Source organism: Ictalurus punctatus, chromosome 12 (genome assembly GCF_001660625.3).
Source record: "Ictalurus punctatus breed USDA103 chromosome 12, Coco_2.0, whole genome shotgun sequence".
Classification (NCBI taxonomy): domain Eukaryota; kingdom Metazoa; phylum Chordata; class Actinopteri; order Siluriformes; family Ictaluridae; genus Ictalurus; species Ictalurus punctatus.
Window position 1 is genome coordinate 6207497 of NC_030427.2, and position 26757 is coordinate 6234253.

Genomic DNA, 26757 nt, shown 5'->3' on the forward strand with positions numbered 1-26757 from the left:
CACTACAAGGCAAGACTTGCGACAATTTTTAGGGATGGCTGGCTATTACAGATGCTTCTGTAAAATTTCTCGATTGTGGTTGCTCCTTTAACAAAAATGTGCAGTCCTAAAGTTGTTTTCAATTGGACTGATGAATGTCAAAATGCATTTCTGTGTGCAAAGTCTCTCCTTTGCAGTGCTCCGGTGTTGTCTGCTGCTGATCTGGTTTGTCTGTTTAAGCTTGAGGTGGATGCCAGCATGACCGGAGTTGGAGCTGTCCTGCTTCAGGATGGTGCTGATGGCCTATCCCATCCAGTGTCTTGTTGTTCTGCTAAATTTAATCGTTACCAACTGAATTATTCTACTACTGAAAAAGAGACTCTAGCTATGTTGCTTGCTTTGCAGCACTTCGATGTGTATGTCAGACACAGCTCTACGAACATCATCGTCTACACCAGGGGTGGCCAATCTTATCCGGAAAGGGCTGGTGTGGGTGCAGGTTTTCATTCCAACCAAGCAGGAGCCACACTTGATTCCACCTGTTTAATCAGTTGATCTTGGCTTTCAATAGACTCAGGTGTGGCTTCTGCTTGGTTGGAATGAAAACCTGCACCTACACCTGGGTAAGATTGCCCACCCCTGGTCTACACAGAACAGAATCCATGTTTTTTTTTAGATGAAATATACAACCACCCGTTGATGCACTGTGCTTTAATGGCTCAACATTACAATCTTGAGATCCACCACAAAAAAAGAACTGACAATGTTGTGGCAAATGCCCTTTATTGGGGCTAGGTAATTGTTTAATTTTAATTTAACTTTCTTAAGTATTACTGGGTTTGTTAAAATCTGTATACCGTGTTTAATATCTGTATACTGTGCTTATATATTTCTGTAAAGCTGCTTTGAGACAATGTCCATTGTAAAAAGCACTATACAAATAAAATTTAATTGAATAATTATTTCTCTTATTGCTTTTACTGTAAGCTTCACTCAGAACCTATCTCTTGTAAAAGGGTAGGTTCTTTTTTTTTTTTTTTTTTTTTTTTTTTTTAAAGGTGGGGGAGTGTTATGGCCCATGCCTGGAGTATGTTTCTTCTGCTGCATGTGATGTCATGACTCTGCTATTCTCTCGCTCTGTCTGAGTCTGATTGTTTAGGTCTGTCCCTGTGCAGCTGTGGCTCGAAAGCGTTGCTGATTACGTCTATTAAACAAACAAGTTTTGTTATCCTTTTCTTTGTGTTCTTTCTTAATTGCAGTTATTGTTGTTAAATCTTGGTTGCTTTTTTACTTTGGAGTTGTCCTATTGTTGTTGGTTTGGGTTTATTATCTTTTGTTAATTATTTTAGAAATATCTTTTTTTCCCTCGTCATGATACGTGTTTCCTTCGTGTTTTGGATAATTTCATCCATCCATCCATCTTCTATACCGCTTATCCTTTTCAGGGTCACGGGGGAACCTGCAGTCTATCCCAGGGAGCATGGGGCACAAGGCGGGGTACACCCTGGACAGGGTGCCAATCCATCACAGGGCACAATCACATACACACTCACACACCCATTCATACACTACGGACACTTTGGACACGCCGATCAGCCTACCATGCATGTCTTTGGACTGGGGGAGGAAACCGGAGTACCCGGAGGAAACCCCCGCAGCACGGGGAGAACATGCAAACTCCGCACACATTGGGCCATGGTAATTTCATTATTTAATAAATGTTTACACATCGTGTGTTGCTTTCACTTGTCCTTCTTTACGTTATGTTCCCCGTTCTGTCGAATTTAAATAGGCGTTCGTAACAGTCAGGATGTGTAAATAACATTGTGAGTATGCTCTTTCTGTAATTTGATCAATGTTGCCAAATATTTAAATTAATACATAAAATGTTTAATTTTGATCGATTCACACAGTACAGGCACTATGACTATAGTATTTAAATTAGCATGGGTACAGTGTGTGTGGTAGAATAATGCAGTGGTAATGTGGCTTTTGTAGAACACCAGCAACCGGTGTTCAATCGTCAGCTCAGGTGGAGTTGAATTTTATTCAGGGCATTGAAAATATATGATCACATCATTTGAGATGTGCGAAAACAAATGATGTTCATGTAACTCAAATTAAATCACGTGGAACCGATGTACGCATTTAAATTAAGTAAATTCAATTAGCTTATTTTTCAATGTGTGGGAACTTCTGTGTTCACTTTAAACCAGTTTTTTGAAACTTTAAATCTAAGAAAAGAACAAAAAGTTTCGATTGGCAAGAAAGGAGAAGATGGAATTCATTCAATGCTACTTTGGGGATGGACATTAATATTTACACCTGTACACACAAATTGGCTTTCTACACTGGAACAAAAAAAAAAGTTTAAATAATTACATCAACACCCACTACTGAGATGAAGCTCGAACCCCAGTTGCTGGCATTCTACACCCTGCACGTTTCCGCTATGCTATCCTAGCACACACGTTTCAACCATGTGCATTTCAACGTCTATAGTTAACATGCATGTACTATAGGAATCAATCAGGCTCACTTTACATAATTCAATCTTGTAATTAGAAACTTGTTTAAATTAGGTTTATCATAAGTTTTGATGAGAAACGTAATTTTTTTATGTGAACTATACATAATATTTATAGAAATCTAACTGCCCACACATTCCATTTTTTTTTTAAATGTATTGTGTTCAGCTAGAGTATGTTCTTCCATGCGCCACCTGGTGGATATTCTGTGACCCACAACAAATTAATTTAAACTCTAAGAAGCGTGCCAACAGGGTGCCGCGTGATCACACATGACGAAAAGTGTGAAACCGCGTGAAAAAAACTTGCATTCTTAAAGGCCATATCTGCATCAAAACACTCAGCTCAGTGAGGAGAAATTGTGCTATGGGTACTCTATTGATGTCGCATGCTCGTCACATGACATCGTGTGCACATTATCCCTAAAAATAAGTGGAATCACATAACTACCTCAACATAAGCATGTGACATATCAAAACACTCGGCTCAGTGTGGAGAATTGCGTTATGGGTATTCTACTGACATCGCATGCATGTCACATGATGTCAAGTGCATGGTAACCCCAAAACAAGTGGAATCACAAAACTACTGCAACATAGACAAGTGACATATCAAAACACTCGGCTTACTGAGGAGAACTGGGACAAGTTATGTAAACCAATAATTATAACTAGAATTTACATTTTCTCGTTATAATTATTGGTTTACATAACTTGTCCCACTTGACGAGTTGAAAAGTTGAGGAGAGGTGTGCTATGACTTTTATAAGCGATCAGACTTACGATGTTTGTACCGTGGACAAAAAAATCTGACATTTTCTTCCAACAGAGAATGAACAGGGAAAAAAACACTGGTGTTACAGCTCAGCTGTCATTCAGTTGACATGCTCGTATCACATATCCTCTCATACGTCTTAGGGAGTAGACCCAGCAGGTACACATCGCGTTTCAGAATTTTCTCCGGAAATGTCCGTAAAATGGGGTTTTTCCAGCCCCATTGACACTAATGAGAAATTTTGGAAATTGCCTGCAGTCCTGACCAGTCTCCGATTGGGAATGTGTGGTGCATTATGAAGAGTAAAATAAGGCAACGAAGGATCTGTACAGCACACATGGATGAATGGGGGAAAATTCTGTTTGTTAAACTTAAACAACTGGTGTCTTCAGTACCCAAACACTTAATAAGTGTTATTAAAAGAAAAGGTGATGTTACAAGTGATGGTAAACAGTCAACCCTCCCAATTTTTTTTGGAGTGTATTGCAGTCATCAGATTTTAAATAAGTGTATATTTTAAAAAATAAATCAAATTACAAAGAAAAACATCAAATGTGTTAATGAGTTTTCAATATAGTACAGGGTGAACTGAATTTTCAAATGACTCTTTTGTTTTTTAATTTGCATTTTCCATACTGTCCCAAATTGGGGTTGCACTTTATCACACTGTTTGTTATCTTTCTACCAGTAGCTAGCTGTCTGTCTGTCATCCGTTCTTTCTTGGAACGAACTTTCTTTCTTTGAACCTATATTGTCTTTAGATTTAGGGTTAGCTTTATATTGTTTCACTTCATACCTAGAGTATATATCTATACTTTACTTTTAGCCAAGGGTGGTTGAGGGCTTCATAGACAGTAATCCTTTCAGCAGGGTCCAGCATCAGCATGCGCCGCACCAAGTCTTTTGCACTCTCTGAGATATGGGTCCACTGCCGAGGGTTCATCTGATGTAAACAAGCAGACACACTTCTGTGAGATATGGGTTAATTAGTTCCATTTGGTCAGCTTCTATGTGTTATACAGCGCTAAAATCCACAACAGACCAATTTCAGTTAGACATGGTCTCTGATAAATGATACCTGACATCCCTAAGACATCTTTTATGATACCTACATTTATAAAGTTTCGAAAGTGAAACATAATGAGACTCTTTTTTTTATTCCCTATATACTACTGTAGGACTGTTGCATTAACATATTGGATAAATATGCCTATATGAATGGGGTGATTACTATTTGTAATTTACAGTATATGCCTATAATTAATACATGTAGAATCTGTATTTTTATAGAAATATCATTAAGAAACTTAATTACCGTTAAAGAGCTATAGTGGTATGAGATGATGTATCATCATGACCCAGACTTGATCTTGACCATTACCAAACAGACATCATTGTCATACAGATACAGACACAGCCTAAAGCTGTTTTCAGAAGAAGAAAGTCATCCAGTCATGTCTAAAGTGGCATGCATGCATAAAAATAGTGGCGAAAAACACCTGGCGGAAAGAGCTGTTAATGTAAGTTATATTCATTTGTTCTTGACTTATAAATAACAAATAACTGGTGTTGTCAAAGAATATTCATTCTGTTATGCCCAGTAGGACTTTATTCCGTCCAATCTAACATTTGTTTTTAGTCATCATTAACTAACCCCAGCATCTTGTCAGTAATTTAGCAATATTGGGCTGTATGCTGCCATTAAAGCATATAGCTTCATAATTTCATAGCCATCAAAGCACTGTCTTCTAAGACCTGGACTCATGTGAGATAGCACAACATCAATAGAATAGAACAGAGAGGAACAGAACAGAACAGAACAGAAGGAAGCGTTCCTCAGTGTTGGGTATGTATCGTGTAGTATATAGTGTATATACGAAATATGGTCTCTTCTGAGACCATGGTCTCTATATCTCGATATGGTCTCTTCTCAATACAAAATCCAGGGAAATGGACGGTCTCAAGCAGAGTTGCTGATATTCATCCATGTGATAAACAGAAAACAAATAAGTGAAGCCCTTGAAATATCCGTTGACCAGAGCTTAAGCAATAAATACAAGTAATTTAAATAATAATAAAACTTCTTTATTTTTCTTTTACATTTCTTTTCAGAATTTTACCATTTCCTTTGTTTATTTCTTTAATATAACATACAGTACTTTTAGTTGAGACACCATAAAACAGTTTCATTAAATTAACAAGTTCTTAGACCATGGTCAGCAATTTTTACTTTAGAGGAAATCTAAAAAATAAAAAGGTCTAACTTACTCTAGTTAGGATTGTATGCTTGTGTAATTCTGAAAATACAGCTCTACCTTATATTTGCCTTTAATAATGCCCTCAAACAGGCGCTCCTTAGTGCCATAGAAGGGAAGGCAGCCACTGAGCAGGATGAACAGGATGACACCACAGCCCCACACATCCACAGGCTTCCCATATGGCTCCCTCTTAACCACTTCAGGGGCCATGAAGTGAGGCGTCCCTACCCGCCCTACCCACACAAAAAAGACAGAAAGAAAAAGCTACAATTATATTTAATAATAATACTACTACTAATAATAATAATTGGGAAAATTACTGAGAGGTGGGGAACTCCTGAATGGCTTTATCTACTGTCCACAAATAGGAGCGTGGTACACATGCACACATGCACCCATACACATACATACCTCCAGCCACCAAGCCAGACTCGCCCAGCTGAATGGCCACCCCAAAACCACCAAGCTTGACAGGGGCAGAGTTCTCTTTAGATGCCAGGAGCACACAGTGAGGCTTTAAGAATAAAGCAGCAGTTTTGAAAGTTAAGGTAGCAACTAAGATGAAGAGTGACATGAGCAGTGACATAATTGTTAAAAAAAAAAAAGGAGCAAATAATGCACTATATGTGCAATATAATTTACTACAACCTTTGCCCTTAAATGCTTCAGCCATCTGAATGAAATACTAAGACATGGGAACAAGTGCAATTACGATACATTCTCCTATGCCATTCTCATTCTCTTCCTTGATTTGTTATTTAATTATGGTGGTTTTGTTCTGGTAAATTCATCTCTTCACACTCAATCTGAAAATTTAATAAAGTAATAAGAAGGTCACTAGAGCAACAAACACATATGCAAGGGTTGCAGTGCTAACTGTAGCAAACAGATTAATACAGGAGAATAGCCTTACCTTGACATCTCGATGAATAACATTGTTGTCATGGCAGTAGCGTAGTGCTTCTAATATCTGACGCATGTAGTGGCTGAGGGTGGTGTGAAAGATGAGAGAAAAAGTTTTAAACTGTAAAGAGATTTTACAGAGATTTTTTCAGGGAACAAAGGCTACATACCTGGCAACAGCTTCACTATATACAAAACCTGCATCTGCCCTCTTCACAATCTCAAAACAAAGATCTGCACCATCCATACTACAAGCAGAAGAAAAAGAAAGTGTTACATTTTTTACACACAGCATGCCAATTACCAAGAGCAAGACAGGCAGACTGACAGACAGACCGTCCGACCGACACTTACAACTCAAAAACCATGTAGAGCATTCCATCTGAGCTGTAGGTTTCCAGGAGTTCTACAATATGAGGATGCTTCAGCATATGACAGATACTAGCCTCTCGCTTCAGATCTATACAGGGAAGAAAAAAAAAAAAGACAGAACACACATTACTATCGGTTTAATAAATATAATTTTTATAAAGCCCATTGTCTGCTCATTTCACACTTTCTGTGTCTTCAGACAACTGCTTATTTATCAATAATCAATAAAATGCCCTTTGCATATGTGAGTGAGTTGTGATCAGTGGGAATCCTCAGTGTGCACACAGTAGCAGCCTTAATGACATCATCAGCTCCATTGTGCTAAAGGCAGACAGGCTGATGTCACTCTGTTATTTCCTAAAAGGACACTAGAGGGGGCAAAGATGTGTTCTGGCCCTTACTCAGATTGCTGCATTGCACAGTAGACCATTGTTTGAGAAAACTGACAGAAGGCATCATATGAGGTCTTCCTTAATCTCTGATTCCACTTTGATTCCCCTTTTCCCCTTCCTTCAACTTTTTCCCCTTTCCCAGAATCCACAGTTTTGTTAGTGTGCTGAATAACTGAATTTCCAAAACGTCATCATTAGCCTGGTGAGGAAGCCATAAGCCGGCTGCAGAGTTCAACTTTCTGCATGATGATCCACTCAGTGAGAAACACATTTTAACATTTTTCACATTCACCTTTAATGTATAATGTAATAATGATGTACATATACTTCAAGAGTGGCAACATACCAGTGGCAGGCAATGCATTTATGGCTATGGGCACAAAAAACTTTAACCTAGAGTGATGTTTTTTTTTTGTCCACAGCAAATCAGACGATAGGTAGGTGTCCATACTGAACTTAAATAGATTTCACACACTACCTCAACCTGGAACTTCATATTTACCTAGTTTCATTGGTTTGATGTGACATGCACCAGCAAAGACAGATAAGTTAAGTAAAGACTGGAATGCAGCTTCGATATCAGATGTGTCAAACTCAAATTCGGAGTCTAAATTGCATCAAACACAGCAGCCAGCATTTCAGCACTGCAAGATGTGATTCTAGATAGGTAACAGTAGGTACTATGGGCTGTTTCAAGATTATTTTTTGCACAAGGCGTGGAGCTGTGTTTGGCTCACAGGCCTTTGTTTTGACAGCTGTGTTATACATTATACACAGCTCTATTCAAATGTAAAACAGTGGACAAAAGAGAACCTTCTGTTTTTTATGTGATAGAGCTGAATCACATGACAATCGGAGGCCTATCACAGGGTAATATACAGATCTCCATTTTCGCCCACTATAACTATTTTCACTGTTTTTATGTGAACATGAAAAATTTATATTTTTGAAAAACACTTACATCCCAGTGTGATCCTGTTGTAACAGTGCTAACTCTGTTACCTGATTTTTGTAAGGTAAATTTACTACACACCACTGGAGGCACTTGTGTGGTGGTACAGCGGGTTTGTCCACTAATCTTATGGTTGGCGGTTCCTTTCCCAGCCCACATGACTCCACATGCTGACATGCAAGACACTGAACCCCAAGTTGCTCCCGATGACAAGTTAGCGCCTTGCATGGCAGCTCTGCTACCATTGGTGTGTGAGTGAATAGGTGAATGAGACACGGTGTAAAGCGCTTTGTAGAACTGCTATGTTTATTTTTAAAAAATGCGCTATATAAGTGCAGACCGTTTACCATTTACATGCAAATGTATATACACAGGTATCTGAACAGAAGAAGTGAGTTGGTTTCATGGCATGGCAGGGGCAGTTGGCAGCACTGGGCTGTGACTGGAGCATTGATGGAAGGAAGTGCTAGTAGTTCTGGAACAGATACAGAGATGGAGGACTAAGTGTTTGGCGAGAGTAGCTGAGTAGGTGATTGGAGTACAATTGTTAATCGTAAAGGAAATCAAACTTGCACACATGAATCAGGAACTGATAGTGAAATAGACGGAGTGCCTACACGGACAAGCAAGGAGAAATTTAAGGTACTTATGAAATTTGCTGACAATACTAAAGCGAAGAATCCAATAAAGATTAGCAAAGTGCTAAAAAAAAAAAAAAAAAAAGCTTTATGTGAAAGAGCGTGCCAAGACCTTGAGAAATGGAATTCTCTTAATTTTCTGCAAGAATGATAAGCAACAGGAAGTAGCACAGGACGTAAAATCACTGGCTGGCCAGTCGTTAAGGTGCACAGTCCCGAGTAAGAGGACTTCGTTTAGAGGAGTAATTTCTGGAATTCCAACTGATGTATCCACAATACTCCCAGCACAATAAGCAACAAAGAGCAGCACTGGTGGTGGTGGTGGTGGGGGGGGCTAATGTGATTGAAGCACAAAGTAGATAGTTGTAAAAAGCGCTATATACAAATTGAAAAACACATGAGCAACCTCCCACAAATGTTATGTGCAAAGTTAATTTTGTAGAAATTAACACAAATTGTTATCTGAAATGCTTCTGTTAGGGTGACCATACATCCTCTTTTTCAGACCTTAAAAAAGCGTCCGGCCGGAATTTCTAAATTTGGCTTTAGTTTCATTATGATGTGTTTATGGTCAAATACTGCAATGTGTGTGCATATTTGCATTGTTTTAACCCCTCTCTGTAGTTCCTGCCTTCTCGCACACCAATTACAATAGGCTTGCAGCAACTATTGACCAAATTCCTGCCTCTAACCCATTAGCCTACTCTCAGCGAACGTGCAAAGGTGAAGCACTGTTGTGTACGGGATCAAAGAATTTCTTGACAATGGCAGCAAATGACATCTGTCCTGAGTTGAAACAATGCCCATGGCCATATAAGGTCATTTTTACTTTCAAGTTATCACATTGCTTTGTATTACATGGTCATTCAAATGTGTAAATGATGGCAGAAGGTACAGTCTGATATTTTATTGTATTCCATGGATATTCAAAAGAATGTAGAAAAAAATGTCAAATGTGAAACCAATTTTATTGATATATTTATGTGATGCTAATAGTGTGTCTTTCAGTGTATTAAAGTCTGCATTCATAGTAGCATGCTATTAAGACTGTAAAAGTACAGAATGTTAGGGAATATCATATGCTGAGGCTGCAAAAAATGTGAAACAGACGGAATCTGTTCGAGAAAATGGGCCAGCACTCATAGTAGATCAGTTTGATAAACCATCATCAACACATCGTAAAATAAATAAAGATTCTCTAATTGTCAGAATAGTTGTTTATGTCGTAATACACTACTCGTCAGAAACTGATAGCAGAATTGAGAGGATCAAAATCATTATTAAGGCCACTGAAAAATTTCTACAGGTTAAGGGGATCACTTTGGAACAGGTAAATGAAAAGCTTTAGTGTCAAGTAGTAGGTACACCGGCAGCATTTGGAGGCTCATAATCGTATTAACAGTAATACAGTGGAACGCAAGGAGCTTAATGGCAAATGGGCAAGAATTCAAAAAGGTTGTAGAGGATAAGGGACACAAGCCACATGTTCTGGGTATACAAGACCCCATTTTAGAAACCCCATTTTAGACTTTGTGATACAAGGATATGCAACTATTTGAAGGGATAGGAAGAGAGGCATTAGAGATTGGGTGGCTATATTTATTAAAACTGAAATTAAACAGAATTATAGAAGTGAATGATGAATCTGAATCGTAGTAGAGGTATTTTTAAGAGAACCGAATATTAAGGTGATTAGCTATTATAAGCCATGTAATAGGCTAGACGTTGAAAATATGGGAACGGGTAATCAGAAAGTGAAATGGTGCAGGGATTTTAATGCACATAATACTTTATGGGGAAACGGTAGCACTGATCATAATGGTAAGATGATAGAAGAAAAATGCTAGATCGGAAGGGATTGGTGTGTTTGAATGACAGAAGAGCTACTGGAATTGATGTGGCCCAGGGTGGTTACTCTTCTATTGATTTAACACTGGTGTCAGAAAGTCTGGGATGTTGTATGTGGGATGTTTGGGGGGACTCTACAATAGGTAGTGATCATTTTCTCATTTATTATAAAATAGGCTTGGATGTAAACGAGATTGTAGAGGAGAAGTAAATGGAAATTTGAATCAGCACACTGGGAGGCATTTATATGCATAAATGATCTGAGTTTGTAAGAGCTGAGTTTAAATGAGGAAATGGAGGCTGTAGAAGGTTTTAATGAGAATTATTTGAAATTTTGTATAATATTGCTGAAGAAGTTATTGGAAAAGTAAAGGGACAAAAACAAAGAAATCAGTACCATGGTGGACAGATTTATGTAGCATAGCAACACAAACTAGGTGCAGGGCATTCAGAAAGGTTAGGAAGACATTCTTATTTGATGACCATTTAGTATATAAAAAAAATTTGAGTTGCAAAAAATAATTATTGGAGGAATTTCTGTAATTCCATAGGAGAGGAAGTACATGTCAATGAAGTATGGGGCATGGGTGGATTAAAAAGAAATTTTTGTGTACTTGTTCTAGGGCTGCACAATTAATCGGATATCGTTCACGATTACGATTTTGACTGCCCACGATTAAATGAACATGTTCGACTGCGATATTGACGTTTAAAGTTCGTCCTCCGCTCATGGAAAACTCCGCTGTTTTCTCCACTCAAATCAAGCGCTTCCTAAACTTACAGCCAATCACATAGAGCGGCGCAGGGCTGACGTCATTTTGTAGTGCCAAAACCCTGAAATGGAGTTAGCATTTTAGCGCTCGAGCAGCCAGTTTCTCTGCAAGCTCCAGTGCTTGCGCGAGTGGAAATCATGACACTAGCATGACACTATGCTAAATGGCACTACAGAGGTTGTCGGGGACATTAAACCTCATCACGCCGAACAGGAAAAAACTTTACAGATAAACTCAGGGCTCTACAGTGCGACCATTTCACTCGCATTTGCGACTGAACAGTACTTTGTGTGACTGTGAATAAATATTTATTCACACTGGTGCGAGTGACCTGTTTGGAGTTGTATAATACAATTGGAATGAAAACTACAGGAAGTCCAAAATGCATCTACACCGAGCAACAGTTACTTTCACAATGCTTTTCATCTCCTCAGTCAACCAAACAAGTGTGCAAATACTGCAGAGAAGCCATTATGATGACGATTAACACTGTACATCATCTGCTTCTCTCAACTCTCCGATCTCACAACCGCCATCTTTTATTGATCACACACTATGTTCCTAAATTCTGTCATAATTGACAAGCTTGTTTTCTCATGCCTATTTGTGTGTTATATTGTACCACATTAATGCTACCATCTCTTAAAAAACAAAAAAAACAAAACACTAAACTTCAACTGTGCTCCTAAAAGAAACTGTCTTGCGTCTCTCCTCCTGTAAACACCGTTATTGTCTTTTCTAGGCAATTTAGGCATTCGCCTAAATTGTTTTCATTTAGTTGCATATTGTTACATTTGATGCATATTTTCATTTAGTTGATGGTATTTTTATTTTTTTTACTTATTCTATATTTTGGGTAAATTTTGATTTATATTTTGCTTCTACGAGATGATGCACTTTAAGTGGGCCTACCAGTTGTATTTGATGCAAAGATATGTACATTAACAGTAATGTAGCACGACATTAACAGTAATGTAGCACGACAAAGCAGTGGTCTGTTTATTTAAATATGAAAGTGCAATAAAAATATGTCGTCCCTAAAATCAATGCATAATCGTGATAAATAATCGAGATCTCAATATTGATCAAAATAATCAGGATTATCATTTTGGCCATAATCGTGCAGCCCTAACTTGTTCTGAATAATGGGGAAAGAATAACTGTGCCAAATGTTAAAAAAGCAGAATTGCTAGCTGAGGTGCTTGTGAAAGTACACAGTAATAATAATATGTCAGAAGAAATGAAAATAGAAAATGTTCATGAAAGTAGAATCTAAATATCATGGTAAGGAAAAGGTCTTCTAGTGATTCTTTTGGTGTGGATTTCTCAATATATGAATTAAAGAGAGTTATTGGGGGAGTTAAGAAAACATCTCCAGGCAAGGATGAGATATGCTATACAATATTTAACAATTTACAGTTATTATACAATATTACACAATACAAAATATACAATAATTTGTGTCTGTACAGTATAATAAAGTATGGAGCACAGGTAGACTTACCCCTTCATGGAAACATGGAGTTATTGTCCCCATTATAAAGCCAGCCAAGGACAAATATAATGCTGTTAATTATAGGCCAATTACATTAACGTCAAGCTTGTGTAAGATAATGGAACGTATGATTGTATATAAACTAAACTATATGCTTGAAAGGAAAGGGAGTATCTCACCACAGGAGAGTGGATTCCATAAAGGACAAAGTACAGCAGATGCTGCTCTATGTTTAGAGATAGACATAAGAAAGACACAAGTAAACAAGAATGGTAGCAGGTGTGTTTTTTGATATTGAAAAAGCATACGATATGTTATGGAAGGAGGGTCTGTTAATAAAATTGGAACATCTAGGTGTTGTTGGTAGAATGTTTAATTGGATAAAGGATTTTATGCTGGATAGAACAGTTTAGGGGAGGGTTGGGTCACTATATTCCAAAATATGCAAAATAGACAATAGTACCTCACAAGGAAGTGTGTGCAGTCCAGTACTATTTAAAATCATGATAGATGATATCTTCCAAAATGTTCAAATAGATATAGGAAGATCTCTTTATGCTGATGATGGAGCAATATGGAAGAGGGGTCGAAATATATCACATGTAATTCATGTCAAACAAATAGCAGTCAAAGAAGTGGAGAAACAAGCCAATAAATGGAGTTTCCAGTTATCAGTACCTTAGACTCAACTGGTGTGTTCTACAAAAAGAAACCATATCCCAGAAAAAAAAATCATTAAGAATATGTTGTGGGGCTTTTAGGTCCTCTCCAGTGTCAGCATTGCAAGTGGAGGTAGAAGAAATGCCCTTGTGTATACGCAGGTTAAAGTTGTCAATAAATTATTGGGTTAATCTGAAAGGACATTCTGAGACATACCCAGTTATGAGGGCACTGAGGGAGTGCTGGAAGTATGGGAATAATAATAATCAGAAGTTTTGGCTGGACAGCAAATAAGGATGCTCAGACTCTGGGTATCAAAAAGTGCTTGAAGATAATGTGAGGACATCTGTCCAAAAGTGGACCTTTCAACAGGATAATGATCCTAATCAGACTAGCAAATCCACCAAGGAATGGCTCAAAAAGAAGAAATTGAGGGTTATGGAATGGCCTAGTCGAAGCCCGGATTTGAATCCCGGATTTGAATCCCATTGAAATGTGTGGGGGGGGTTGAAATGGGCAGTACATGCAAGAAAAGCCTGAAACATCTTGCAACTGAAAGAATCTTGCATGGAAGAGTGGTCAAAATTTCCAGCAAGCCAATGTCAGAGACTGGTGGACAATTATGAAAGAATAGCAGATTCAGAGTTCGACTTCACCTATAAACGCTAAATATTTAGCGACTTCACCTATATATGCTAAATATTCATACAAATAAACCTGGTAGATTTGTACTGTAAAAAAGTTAAGCATATGTTCTTTAATAACTGCACTTTACAGCTATGTTTATCGGTCCATTTAGAGTTTTCATATTTATATATATATATATATATATATTCTTGCACTTCTGGTTAGATGCTAACTACATTTCATTAGCTCTGTACTTGTATTCTGCTTAATGACAATAAAGTTATATCTATATCTATATAAAGTTATATATATATATATATATATATATATATATATATATATATATATATATATATATATATATATATATATATATATATATATATATATACACACACACACACACACACACACACACACACACACATACATACATACATACATACATACATATACATACATACATACACCCACACACACACAAACTGACCTAATTTTCCATTTTGCAGAGGAATGAGGACGCTATCTATCACGTCTGTGTGCTCACAAATGGCCAGGATGGGAGTTTCACGAGCTTAAATAACTAATATAACAATGTACACCTCATATCATTCTTGTGGATTTCCATTATTGAACAATAAGACAGATCTATTTGAAAATATTAAAGCAAGACTATTTTATCTTTGAAAGAGGTAACGTGTTCTAATCCTAATAATACAACAATAATAATAACAACAATAATAACAATAATAATGAACATACAGCAAGGTAAAAAAACTGTAGCCAACTCTTGGTGGACAACATACTCTTATGAATAGGATCTTTGGCCAATAAAAGGAACAAGATTTTTATATATGCACGGAGACAAATAAATCCTTTATAACTGAGCATGAAACATCCGTAGTCAATAGTTATGTATCCATTAAAAACTAATTGCTGATAAAGTTAAAAATTAGAAATCAAGTCAGATTCATTGGCCACGGTGCGTCAATTGTGAGCACAGAGCAAAACAAATAAACTGCCATCTCACAAAGGTGCAGCTTACATAAATACACATCTTAGACATCGAAGTCCGCTCAGCATACGCATCGCATTTCTTATGCGATGACGGCGCCTCATTAATTGGCTCGGCAAGATGACACAGAAGTGTGTACCAAGGAACATTTTTTTTGGTCCCCTACACCCTTCATCCTTTCAAAACTCTCACTCTGAAGGGTAAACTCTTCGAAGGGATTAGGGCAGTGGTTCTCAACCCATCAACAGAAATGATTAGTTCATGTCTCGAGTCTTCGGGTTCGAGTCCTTCGTTCATCCCGTTTCCGATATTGCATGGTGCACTGCCTATACGGCGGTCACCCGAAGAACAAACGACTCGAGCCCGAAGACTAGATGTGAACTAATAATTTCTGTTTCCGGTAGAGAACCGCCGGGGATGTTGCAGCGCATGCGCAGTCAAAAATGAACGAATCACTCTGTGAGACAACTCGTTGTTCCCAAATCATATTAAAGATTCGTTCAATATGAACAAATTGTTCATGAACGACACATCACTAGTCAATGCAGACCAGTGTTGCCAACTTAGAGACTTTTCAGACTCCTTTAGCGACTTAGCGATTTTAAAGCACTTAGCAACAATTCTAGCGACTTTTTGGACAAACCTTAACAACTTTCCAAATGTCACCAGTACTGTCCTGCAAGCGCAAGGTCTTGCTTTCCCGCTGCACTCTCACTCTGCATCTGCTCTGTTCAGCCAGAGATTTAACAATGTACACAAAAAAATAATTGTACACAAACAAAACCTCCAGAGTCAATCCTGTGATTAAGAAACTTGGTTTCCTAGTTTATTTTGTTCTAACGTGTATGTGCTAATTCCAGCGTCATATCACTTTGTAGATGAACTGTTTATTTGTGCTTTATTTCCTGGTGTGGAAGTAAAAAAAACCCTTTCATTTTATGTTGTATTTTTCACCACTGGCCTTGTGGATCCCGTGACAGAGATTTAGGATTATGTTTTTCTTTGTTGTAGATTACTGGAAGACACTGACTGTTCATTTGAACCCGGCTTATTATGTTGGCTTGAGAAAGTCAATATATTGTTTTGCTTTATAAGCTTATTATTATTATTCTGAGACTCAAAAAATTTAATTGCTACTCCTCCAAGAGTTTTCAAAGTAAACGCACCAAACTCAGCAGAGACCTGCTCTGACTCGAGTTGGTATGACTTATCTAAGTGATCGAAATTACGGAATTCCCAGTACGGAAGCTCAAAATGGCCAATATTCCCATTGACTTGCATTACAAATTTCTGACTGTTATAACTCATTGAGCTTTCAAACTACTTCCACCAAACTCTGCACAGTCCTTCAGGCTGATCACACTGGTCAGGCTCTATTTATCCAAACTGGTCGGACTTCCCAGTATTCCTGTTGCGGATGATACAAAAAAAAAATCCCAAAAAACTCCCATTCGCATACGTTGACGGAACGTTCAGAGCCTGGCTCCAACTCTCACAACACACATGAGTGTCACCTCCATGCTGTGCTACATTACTGCTAATGTACAAATCTTTGCATCAAATACGACTGGTAGGCCCACTTAAAGTGCATCATCTCGTAGAAGCAAAATATAAATAAAATTGTACCCAAAAATAAAAATGCCATCAACCAAATTAAAATATGCATCAAATATAACAATATTCAACCAAATGAAAGCAATTCAGGGCGATATAAGTCAATAACAGTGTTTACAGGAGGAGAGACACAGACAGATCACCCAATAGAGTGGTGCAGGGACGACGCCATTTTGTACCGGAACCCGAAGGGATCATCACACCGGTTCCCTCGACAAAAACCCAATAGTGTTTTCACAGAGGCTTTTGGATTACTGCAAAAAATGATCTGTGATCAACAAAAGTTTACAACACTAACACGTTCTGTCCATCAAGATCATTTTCACAAATGAACACAACTTTTAGTTTGAAACCTAAATACAATCTCCAGAAATAAACAGCTAACGCTATAACCGAAATACACTACGGTCGCTCGACTTCAACGTCACCATCACCAAGCTTCCCAAAACTTTTCGAAACTTGATTTAAATCATTTTCCATAACACAGATTTACTCTGTGGATGAATCTTCATCCACATTTTTTTGGGAATTGTGCACAGCACATCTGAACCAGTTTATCTGCAGAGTTTTTTCCTGTTCGGAGTGATGGCGTTTAATTTCCCAAACAACGTGTGTAGTCCCGTTTAGCAACATGATAGTGTCATGATTTCGCCTCGCACAAGCGCTGGAGCACGCAGCATGCTCTTTTAGTGACATTGACTTTGTTTACTTTGTACATGTGCCTTTGTCATGATTTCTCTCCTGCCTCCGCCCCTGTATTGTCATTGGTTGATCCCTTATGTGTCATCATTAGTCTCAGCTGTTTTGTGTTCACCCTTAATTACGTTTTCATTTAAACCCCTTCATGTCTCTTTGTTCGACGCGAAGTATTGTGTGAGTTTTCCGTGTACCAAGCTTTTGTCCATAGTTTCAGGTCTCACAGTTTTGATCTTGTTCTCGACCTCGCTGTTTGATTCTTGTTTAGTCTTGTTTGGGCCCGTTTGCCGATCACCTGATCTTTTGCTTGTTTTCGACCACACTATTGTCTCACGTTTTGGATTTTTCTGACTCTCTTCTCTATTATCTGAACTTGCATCAATCCTAAACCCCCATTACGTGACCGTCTTTTTCAATACATGTAAAATCTTTTTTTTTAAATCATGAGTGGGGTTTTACTGGAGTATTTTATGTCATAGAATAAAATGTGAAAATATTTTGAGCTTGTGTTCACCACAGACCTTATTTCAGGCTTTTAACCAAAATCCCATTGATATGGGATGGAACCGGAAGGGCTAAAATACTAGCTCTATTTCCGGGTTTTGGCGTTACAAAATGACGTCATCTCTGCACCATTCTGTGGTGACTGGCTGTAAGTTTAGGAAGCGCTTGATTTGATCTGCAGTGGAGTTTTCTATGAGCAGAGGACGAATTTTAAACATCAATATCGCAGTCGATCATGTTCATGTAATCGTGGGGCAGTCAAAATCGTAATCGAGATAGATATTTGATTAATTGTGCAGCCCTACTTGTAAGTAGGGATGTCACGAGAACCGATACTTCGGTACAAACATTCTTAAAACGTGACAGTTTTTTTTCAGTAGCGTTAGCAACGTTTGTAACGAAAGTACCGAGGTTGGGATTCTTCCGGACCTGAAGGGGGTAGCAAATACATGCTGCTTTAGTCGGTCCACAAGTGGTGAAGAAGAAGAGGAACGCCTACAAGCGCACGGGAAAAACTACAGAAGATTAGCTTAGCTTAACAAGTTTAACTCCGCCCCGACTCGTTGAGAGGAAAAGAGAGGAAAGCTAGTATCAGTTTCCGGTTTGCAACCGATGCTATCGTTCATTTCAAACAAAGCGAGGAAACACCTGGAATTTGGCGAAGCACCTGAAAGACGGTCCTGTATTATGTTTGTTTGAGGCACCTGCATTGTAGCCATGAAACCAGCTAACATTATGCTCCATGTAATGTTAGCGATAGCCAGGTATTTGTTAATGACGCTAACACATTGCAGTGTTTTAAACTACCTCCGAATGGGCCACCATGCATCGCCATTCAGCCCGGGTCCTGTCAGATAAGTTTAGGAGTGCACTAATTGTCAGACAGTGTTTGATAACTAAAATACCCCCCCCCCCCTCTCTCCCTCTCCCCCTCTCTCTCCCCGCCTTTCTCCCTCTCCGCCTTTCTCCCTCTCCCCCCTCACTCCTCTCTCCCCCCTCCCTCCCTCTGTCTCTCTCTCTCTCTCCCTCCCTCTTCCCCTCTCTCTCTCCCCCCCTCTCTTTGCCAGTATCAGCCAGAGGAGGATGTCCTTCAGGAGAATTTTTCTATTTTATTTTTTTACCACACTGTGGTATCGACTTTGGTATTGAGTATCATGTACTTTTGGTGGTATCGGTACCGACTACTAGATTTTTTGTATCGTGACATCCCTCCTTGTAAGAGTAGTTTTTTGTAAAATGAGTCCACCCAGAAAAGGCAAACGGGAAAACACAGAAGCCAGGTAGCTGGTACAAAGGGAACTCGGGAAATAAGACACAAAAAATACATTTCACAAGACTTTGCAAGCATACCAAGAAAAACAAGAGAGTATAAGTAGACAAATTAATTAGGAATTAAACACGGAGACTGCTCTGCTTTCCGTCACTGAAGCCTTACGACTAGCAAGAGCAACCTATAGATCATCTGTCCTCATTCTTCTCAACCTATCTGCTGCTTTCAACACTGTGAACCATCAGATCCTCCTGTCAACTCTCTCCAGACTGGGCATCACCGGAACGGTTCTGCACTGGGTGGAATCCTATTGATCAGACAAATCGTTCAAGGTACCATGGAGGGGAGGTATTTCTGAAACTCAGCAACTCACAACTGGCGTTCCACAGGGGTCAGTTCTGGGTCCACTGCTCTTTTCTATCTACACTACATCTCTAGGGCAGGTGATTGAGTCTCATGGCTTCTCATATCATTGCTGTGCTGATGACACCTAGCTCTATTTGTCCTCCTAGCCTGACGATCCATCCAAGGCCTTGATGCTCACGTATAAGACCTTGTCTGGAACAGCACCCCCCTACCTCTCCTGAAGGCTTACGTTCCCTCACGCAATCTGCGATTAATCAACGACCAATGCTTAGTAGTGCCTACTCGGTGTGGCTCAAGGTCCCTTTCAAGAACATTCAACCTAACTGTTCCTCAGTGGTGGAATGAACTTCCAACCTCAATCCAGACCACAGAATCTCTCACCATCTTCAAAAAACAGCTAAAGACCCACCTCTTCCGTCAACACCTAACCAACCCATAAAAATAAATAAATAAATAAATAAATAAATAAATAACATTACTCTGGCACTCACACCTCTACTCTGCGCACTTTGCTTCTTCTGGAATTCAATTAATGGATCTTGTATGGTAGCACTACTTTTATTGTTCTCTGCTTGATATATTGTTTTGCTTGTATTTTCTCATTTGTAAGTAGCTTTGGATAAAAGCGTCTGCTAAATGAATAAATGTAAATGTAAACAGATAAAACGTGGGTATAATGGAATAACACGCACAAGACATAACCAGGGGTGGAGACAGGACCAGGAAATAAAAATACAGAACGTCACAATAAGAGCACGGGCTAAAGCACCATGACCTTATGGCAAAGTACATATAAAGTGAATTGGAAGCCATATGGGATTCAGCTTCATTCCTCTTTGCAGGGCTTAAATATATAAAAATATATTCCTTTGCCAAGAGTAGAAGGTAGACTGGCAGAAGTAGTTGTTAGAAGTACAGGCCTAATATTTGACAAACTAGTCTGTGCCCTATTCTAGAAAAGAAAAAGGGTTTTTTTTATATAAGCCACACAATAGAAAATGCTTGAAGTTATGCAATACACAGTTGTATGTATTATACTACTTTACATGACACTTTGTTTAAGTGGAGAATTACTAACATTATTATCCGTTAAACGAAAAAGTACACTAAGATTGTATAATCTAACCTTCCTTTAATGCATATTATACTGTCATCGCAGAATCCATCCAAGCTGTGCCCGGGATATGCGTGTGTGTGCGTGTGTGTGTGTGTGTGTGTGTGTGTGTGTGTGTGTGTGTGTGTGTGTGTGTGTGTGTTTCCTATATAAACTCACCTTCTGTGCTGAGTCCAGGGCTGGAGGTGAAACTGGCCACATCCACAATCTTCACAGCAAACTGCTGTCCTGTGTCCCGGTTAATGCATCTGCGCACCACACTAAATGGCCCCCTGGGAAAGACAGACATGGAGAATTACAGACTGCTGGGCTTAACAACTAACTGCAACGGCATGTCAAGAAAAGCTGCAAAAACCTGCATGCTGGCAAATAAAGTGCAGTCTCTGTGTGACAGTACAAAACATGAAAAATAGGCTCTGTACACAAGAGTAAAACAAACTGTAAATAGTAGTGTGACATATGTTAAGATAAGAGCAATGTACAGCTGCCTGAAAGGACTGTCAGCAGATGAAAATCAGTAATGAAGTCACAGTCACTCCTAATTACTGAACAGGAATGCAGGCCTATAAAAAGGACAAAGTGAAATATACAGTGCTTCCAGAAAGTGTTACCGTTGCATCAAATTTAAATATATTTAGGGCTGGAACAACTAATCGATAAAATCGATAATTAAAATAAACGACAACGAATTTAATTACGGATTAGTTGGGTCTGTGACTTCACAATAGTGAAAAATGCATTTCAATGAATAAAACACATCTGAGAAACAGCGGAGATCACAGACTGAGCTGCTGCTGGAAAACTGCACGGTCCAGGTTGTCCAAAACATGAGAATGTTTTATATTAAGCGCTTCAAACAAACTCGGAAATTTATTCATATGGCTTGTTGTGACGGACGCTGTGACAGTTGCGTGTGCTGTTTAATGTGTTCCAGACATGTTTTCTTCAGCGCAGTAATGACATTTTTACCTTCATAACCTTATCTGTAAATGTGAAAAATTCACGCCAGGATTTCCATTTTACATAAAGGCTCATCCTGAGTCTCCAGGAAACTTCACTGAATGAGCGCGAGTCCGAGCATGCGCGTCAAACAGCGCACAACAGAAAGGAAGCGCAATAACTCTGACTAAAATAATAATTTTGATCAAATATGTTGTTTGATGCTTTATTTAGAAACAAAAGTAATTGTTTATGAGGGCAGTAACTGTAATGGGGTTATAACATGTAATTGTATAGAAATATAATTGTCATACATTTACAGAATAAAGTAACGTCACTGTGTTCAGATGAGTGAATGTGTGTGTTACACATTCAGAATATTCAACCTCTCACCAGTTAACACTTTTAGTGCTTGTGTTTTTCTTTTTTAGCATTTGTAATATAGTGACTTAACTTCTGCTTTAAAGCTTGTAGGCAATCAGTTGTATTGTTTTTTCTGTTTTCAAAATATAATATAGCCTACATAGATACATTTAATACCTTTTTCATATCCTTCAATTTGCACAATGTTTGAAGGAAAATACTGGGCAGAATGTAAAATATCTTCTTTTTTTTTTTTTAAATAAAATAAAAAAAATACAGAAAATAAAAATTGACCATTTAATCAACTAATCAAGTAATCTACAAATTAATCGATTATCAAAATAAGCGTTAGTTACAGCCCTAAATATATTAGATATTTTTTTCTGCTCCTTTTGAAGTGACTTTCTACAAAAAGTAAAATGTAAAAAATTATTTAGAAAAAATCATTTCAAAAATATAAAATCTACACGAATAAGTATTCAGAGAGCCGATATTTATTGCGCTGTCCTTTTGATGCGATTACAGATGTGAGTTGTCTCAGATAAGTCTCTATGTGCTGCACTAGATGGATAACTTGGGTGGACAACAATTTTTAGGTCATGCCACATATTTTCAATTGGATTTAACCTGTGAGGTCTGCACAGGTTCTCCTATTTCAGTGTCATAGCTGGCCTCTTGGACGTTTCTCTGAATATTGCTCTTCTTGGCTGACAACTCAATTTGGAAGGACAGGCTGATATTGGCAGTTTCTGCATTGTGCCATATTTTTTCCACTGTGTCATAGTAGAAGCTTCACGGCCAGTTCTTGGGTCTTCATGACAACAGAAAGTCAGCAATATTTATTATGCAAGCATACAATCCAACAGGTGGATTTAAAATAAACACAGGAGTACCTTGTTTAATATATTAAATGTATGTTCTCAATAATGTTCTAGTCCCAATTTAAACTGCTAAATACGCATTAATTAAGCAGTTTTACATGTTTTTTTATTCTAAGGACATCTAAATAATTTATTTAGTTTTATTTCTGCAGAGATTCTGTGGCAGCAGGGGCATGGTTGAGCATCAGCTGCAGACAGAGCGGAGGCAGGTTGAACCGGTAGATAACACATGATTGTCACCTGTGTGTAATCCTGGTGAGATTACTTATATGTTGTTGGTTTGTGTTATATAGAGAGCACTGTGAACCATAGAGAGGGGACAGAGATGACGGAGGTCACACATAACACACATGCACGGCGGTGTGTGAGCTTGGAAAGTTTTGATGAACTTGAGTGAGGCAGAAGCCCCAAAATATTGGGACGTGTTTTATATATTTTTTTCATTAACTGTTGAAAGCATGCCAGAAACTTAGTTGTATAAATAAAGCGAACCTGAAGCTCTATTAAAGTCCACCTTATGCATGAGTCCTCCTTCCCCCCATTTTCAGAAACCAAGTTCTACAGTGATGCCGAAACCCTGGAGCAGGTACCAGATGCCATCATAGAAACTTCTCCACTTAGAAAGGTTGTTAGGTCCCTTTCCAACCTCCAGCAGATACAACATCAGGCCCATCTTGTTCTCCACCAACAACAGCAGCAACAATTTGAGGTCATCATTCAGAAGCAGGCCTAAAACCGCCAGGTGCTCCTGATGCTGCTGCAACCAGCCACACCTCCAGCAGCAATGTTACAGCCATGATGCTCACAAAGATGTCCTCCAGGGATGATCCGGAGGCCTTTGTGGCACTCTTCGGATGTGGGGCAGCTGCATGAGGATGGCCAGAGGAAGAATGGGCCCTATGCCTCCTTCTCTTGCTGTCGAGGTAAGCCCAGCTCACAGCTGCCACTGTGTGTGCGATTGGAGTACCAGACTGTGAAGAAAGAGATGCAGCAGCTCAATGACTCCTGTTGATGGTGGGTGCTGGCTGAGGAACAGGATGCCGAAGGAAACCTTTCTGCCCTTGAGGTCTTCTTCAAACGGTGGATTGTGATACCTTCCCCCTGCCCTATGGAGGTTACTGGTGATGTCACTAACTGTTGGTTTTCGGTTTTTCTTCACAGCTCTCACAATATTTGTCATCAAATGCTGTTTTCCTTGCCCGACCTGTTCCGTGTCTGGCTGTTAGCACCCCAGTGGTTTCTTCATTTTTCAGGACATTAAAAATTGTTGTATTGGCGATGGCCTTTTGGCACTGATTGATTTTGCCCCTTTCCTCAGCTTCAAATTGGCTTGCTTTTCTCACACAGACAACACTCTGGTCTTCATGTTGGGTTGTGCTTTTTAACAACAAATTCAGTCTTCACAGGCACAACCCAGGACTCAAAAACCAAGATTAGATGCTCAGAGCTATGAACTGTTTAAACAGTCAGTCTAATAGGGCACACCTGGGCAACAAGAAACACCTGTCGGCCACTTATTCCAATACTTTTGACCCCTTGAAAAATGTGTGGGTTCAAACAAAAAGGTGCCATGCTCCAAGCTGTTTAACGCATCTAGATGTAAATATCAGGAAATGAAAACTAAAATTCTGATATATCATCTCATATTCATCTTTTGATCCCAAAGCCCCAATGTCTACAAGATGTGGCCCAATTCACCCTGATCCCCTGTGAAAACCGCCTCTCACAATCACAGAGAGCACAGGTTGCAAGGGGAATTTTCCAATGTGTTTTTGCCTCTACCCAGTCACACAGATCTCACCACATTAAGACTCCTCCAGGCGTGGTTGTATGCAACAACTACTACCGTTTACATTAGCACAAAAATGTGGTTCAAGATGAACTCAAGTCTATGCTTGGGCGTAATCAAAGACTCCCATAGTGATTGGAGCAGCCCTGTGGTCTTAATGATCAAGGCCAATGGGTCGGTCTCTTTTTGTGTGGACTTTAGCAAATAAGGAGTGTCTGGCCATCAAATGGGTGGTCCTCACCCTTAAGTACTACCCACTGGGGCACTCCTTTAGCCTCTGTTTCAACCTTGACCCCCAATCCAGTGGATCCACTGCATGAAGGATGCATGGATCACACGTTGGTATCTGGCACTTCAGCCATTCAAGTTCAAGGTGGTCAACAGGGTGGGGGCACACATGGTAGTGGCTTTGGGGCGTGGTCGAGCATCAGCAGCGGCTGGAGAGGATGCAGGTTGAACCAGCAGGTAATGCATGATGATTCTCACCCGTGTGTAATCTTGCAGGTTACATATATATGTTGTGTTTGTCTTAAAAAAAACACTGTAAGCCAGAGAGAGAGAGGGGGACAGAGCAGACAGAGGTCAGAGTGTGAGCTTGAAAAGTGTTGATGAACTTGAGTGAGGCAGAAACCATGAAATATTGGGACAGTGTTTTATTTTATCATTCTTTACTTTCTTCCCTTTCATCTGGACATCAAAAGCACCATTTCTGACCATTTTTCGGCTGAAAAGCTTTGGTGGCCACTAGGGCTGCAATTAACGATTCTTTTCATAATCGATTAGTTGGCTGGTTGTTTTTTCGATTAATCGGATGGTGATGCACGAACAGAAACATGTTTATATGCAAAATGCTCCACTGTGTGTAAGGGGCAGGGGAAACTGGTGCAAGCTGCTTAAAAGTTTTAGCTTAATTTAAGTTTATTGTCATTATATGCTGTATTTGTGCGCTTGCAGTGTAAATTCTGTCGTTTATTATAATGTAAGTGATGTGTTAGTAACAAAGCCGTGTTGCTGATCATATAAAAAGATAAAAAGTGATCATCTTAAAGTTCACAGCTGCCTTTTACCACGAACATTACATGCAGTAAAATCACTAATGACACAATTAAGTCCATTAAATTACCTTTGTTTTAATGTTAAACATGTCTAATGTTCCAGGTAACCATGCAGCAAAGAGACTAGCAAACCCTACAGTTCCTAGAAATAATTTCCATATAGTCAAATTCAATGTATTTCTATGGGGAATAAATCATGAACCCGGGAGTCTTGCAATGCTATTAGCCATCATTCACCTCAACTCTGTCCGACTTCTGTAAATAAAAGCATCATAAAACAGAAAGCAATGTAGGTGCACTGAAGAATGGAAAAGAAGCAGCCAGGTAAAGGGAAACGGCATGAAAAAGAAAAGCCCGCCAAGAGGGTCCTGCAAACGCAGCAAAATAACTGATATTTATAAAGTAACATCAAGAGTAAAGCAGGTTTGATCTCCAAACACATAGTCACTGTTATATAATTAGGCTGTATAAACCACAATATCTCATTACTGTTATTAGGCTATACAGGTGATTTCTTCTGAAAGTTAATAGATATTTCTCAGTGAAGACTGTCTCTAAGAAACCTCAATATAAAAAGGAAACATTTTTGTAAGCTTTGAGCACCGTCAAGTCAAACTGAAAGTAATAGCCAACATTGATGGTCAGTGACTAGCTAGCTAGTTAGCAGTTAGCCAGCTGTGACAAAAGGTAGACCTACACAAACAGCCAAGAACAGAAATATTACAAATTAATAATCAATCAATTAATTAATTAATTCCAGCTATTTGTCACAAAGACTAGACTAATTTTTTCAATATTAATATAGATATCTAAAGAAATATCATGATTTGGTATTGTAGCTACATGTTTGGGTCATTTAGAAAATCACTTTTAAGATGCCCACCCACTTGTGGGACTGAAGGGATCACTTTCACAACATTAGTTTTATTGCTGTTAAAAGTAATGCAACTCA

General features: G+C 38.8%; 1 protein-coding gene across 4 annotated transcripts in view; it reads right to left on the reverse strand.

The window, feature by feature from the left end:
• caskb (calcium/calmodulin-dependent serine protein kinase b) overlaps positions 1–26757 on the reverse strand; it is a 137917-nt gene that overhangs the window by 92695 nt on the left and 18465 nt on the right. For all 4 annotated transcript variants that reach the window (XM_047158984.2, XM_017482101.3, XM_047158985.2 and 1 more), the window contains 7 exons: positions 20938–21050; positions 6797–6902; positions 6613–6690; positions 6453–6525; positions 5951–6053; positions 5597–5772; positions 4102–4224 (listed from right to left, as the gene is read on the reverse strand). In XM_047158984.2, the coding sequence (XP_047014940.1) occupies positions 4102–4224; positions 5597–5772; positions 5951–6053; positions 6453–6525; positions 6613–6690; positions 6797–6902; positions 20938–21050 (772 nt within the window). The remainder of the gene's footprint in view (positions 1–4101; positions 4225–5596; positions 5773–5950; positions 6054–6452; positions 6526–6612; positions 6691–6796; positions 6903–20937; positions 21051–26757) is intronic.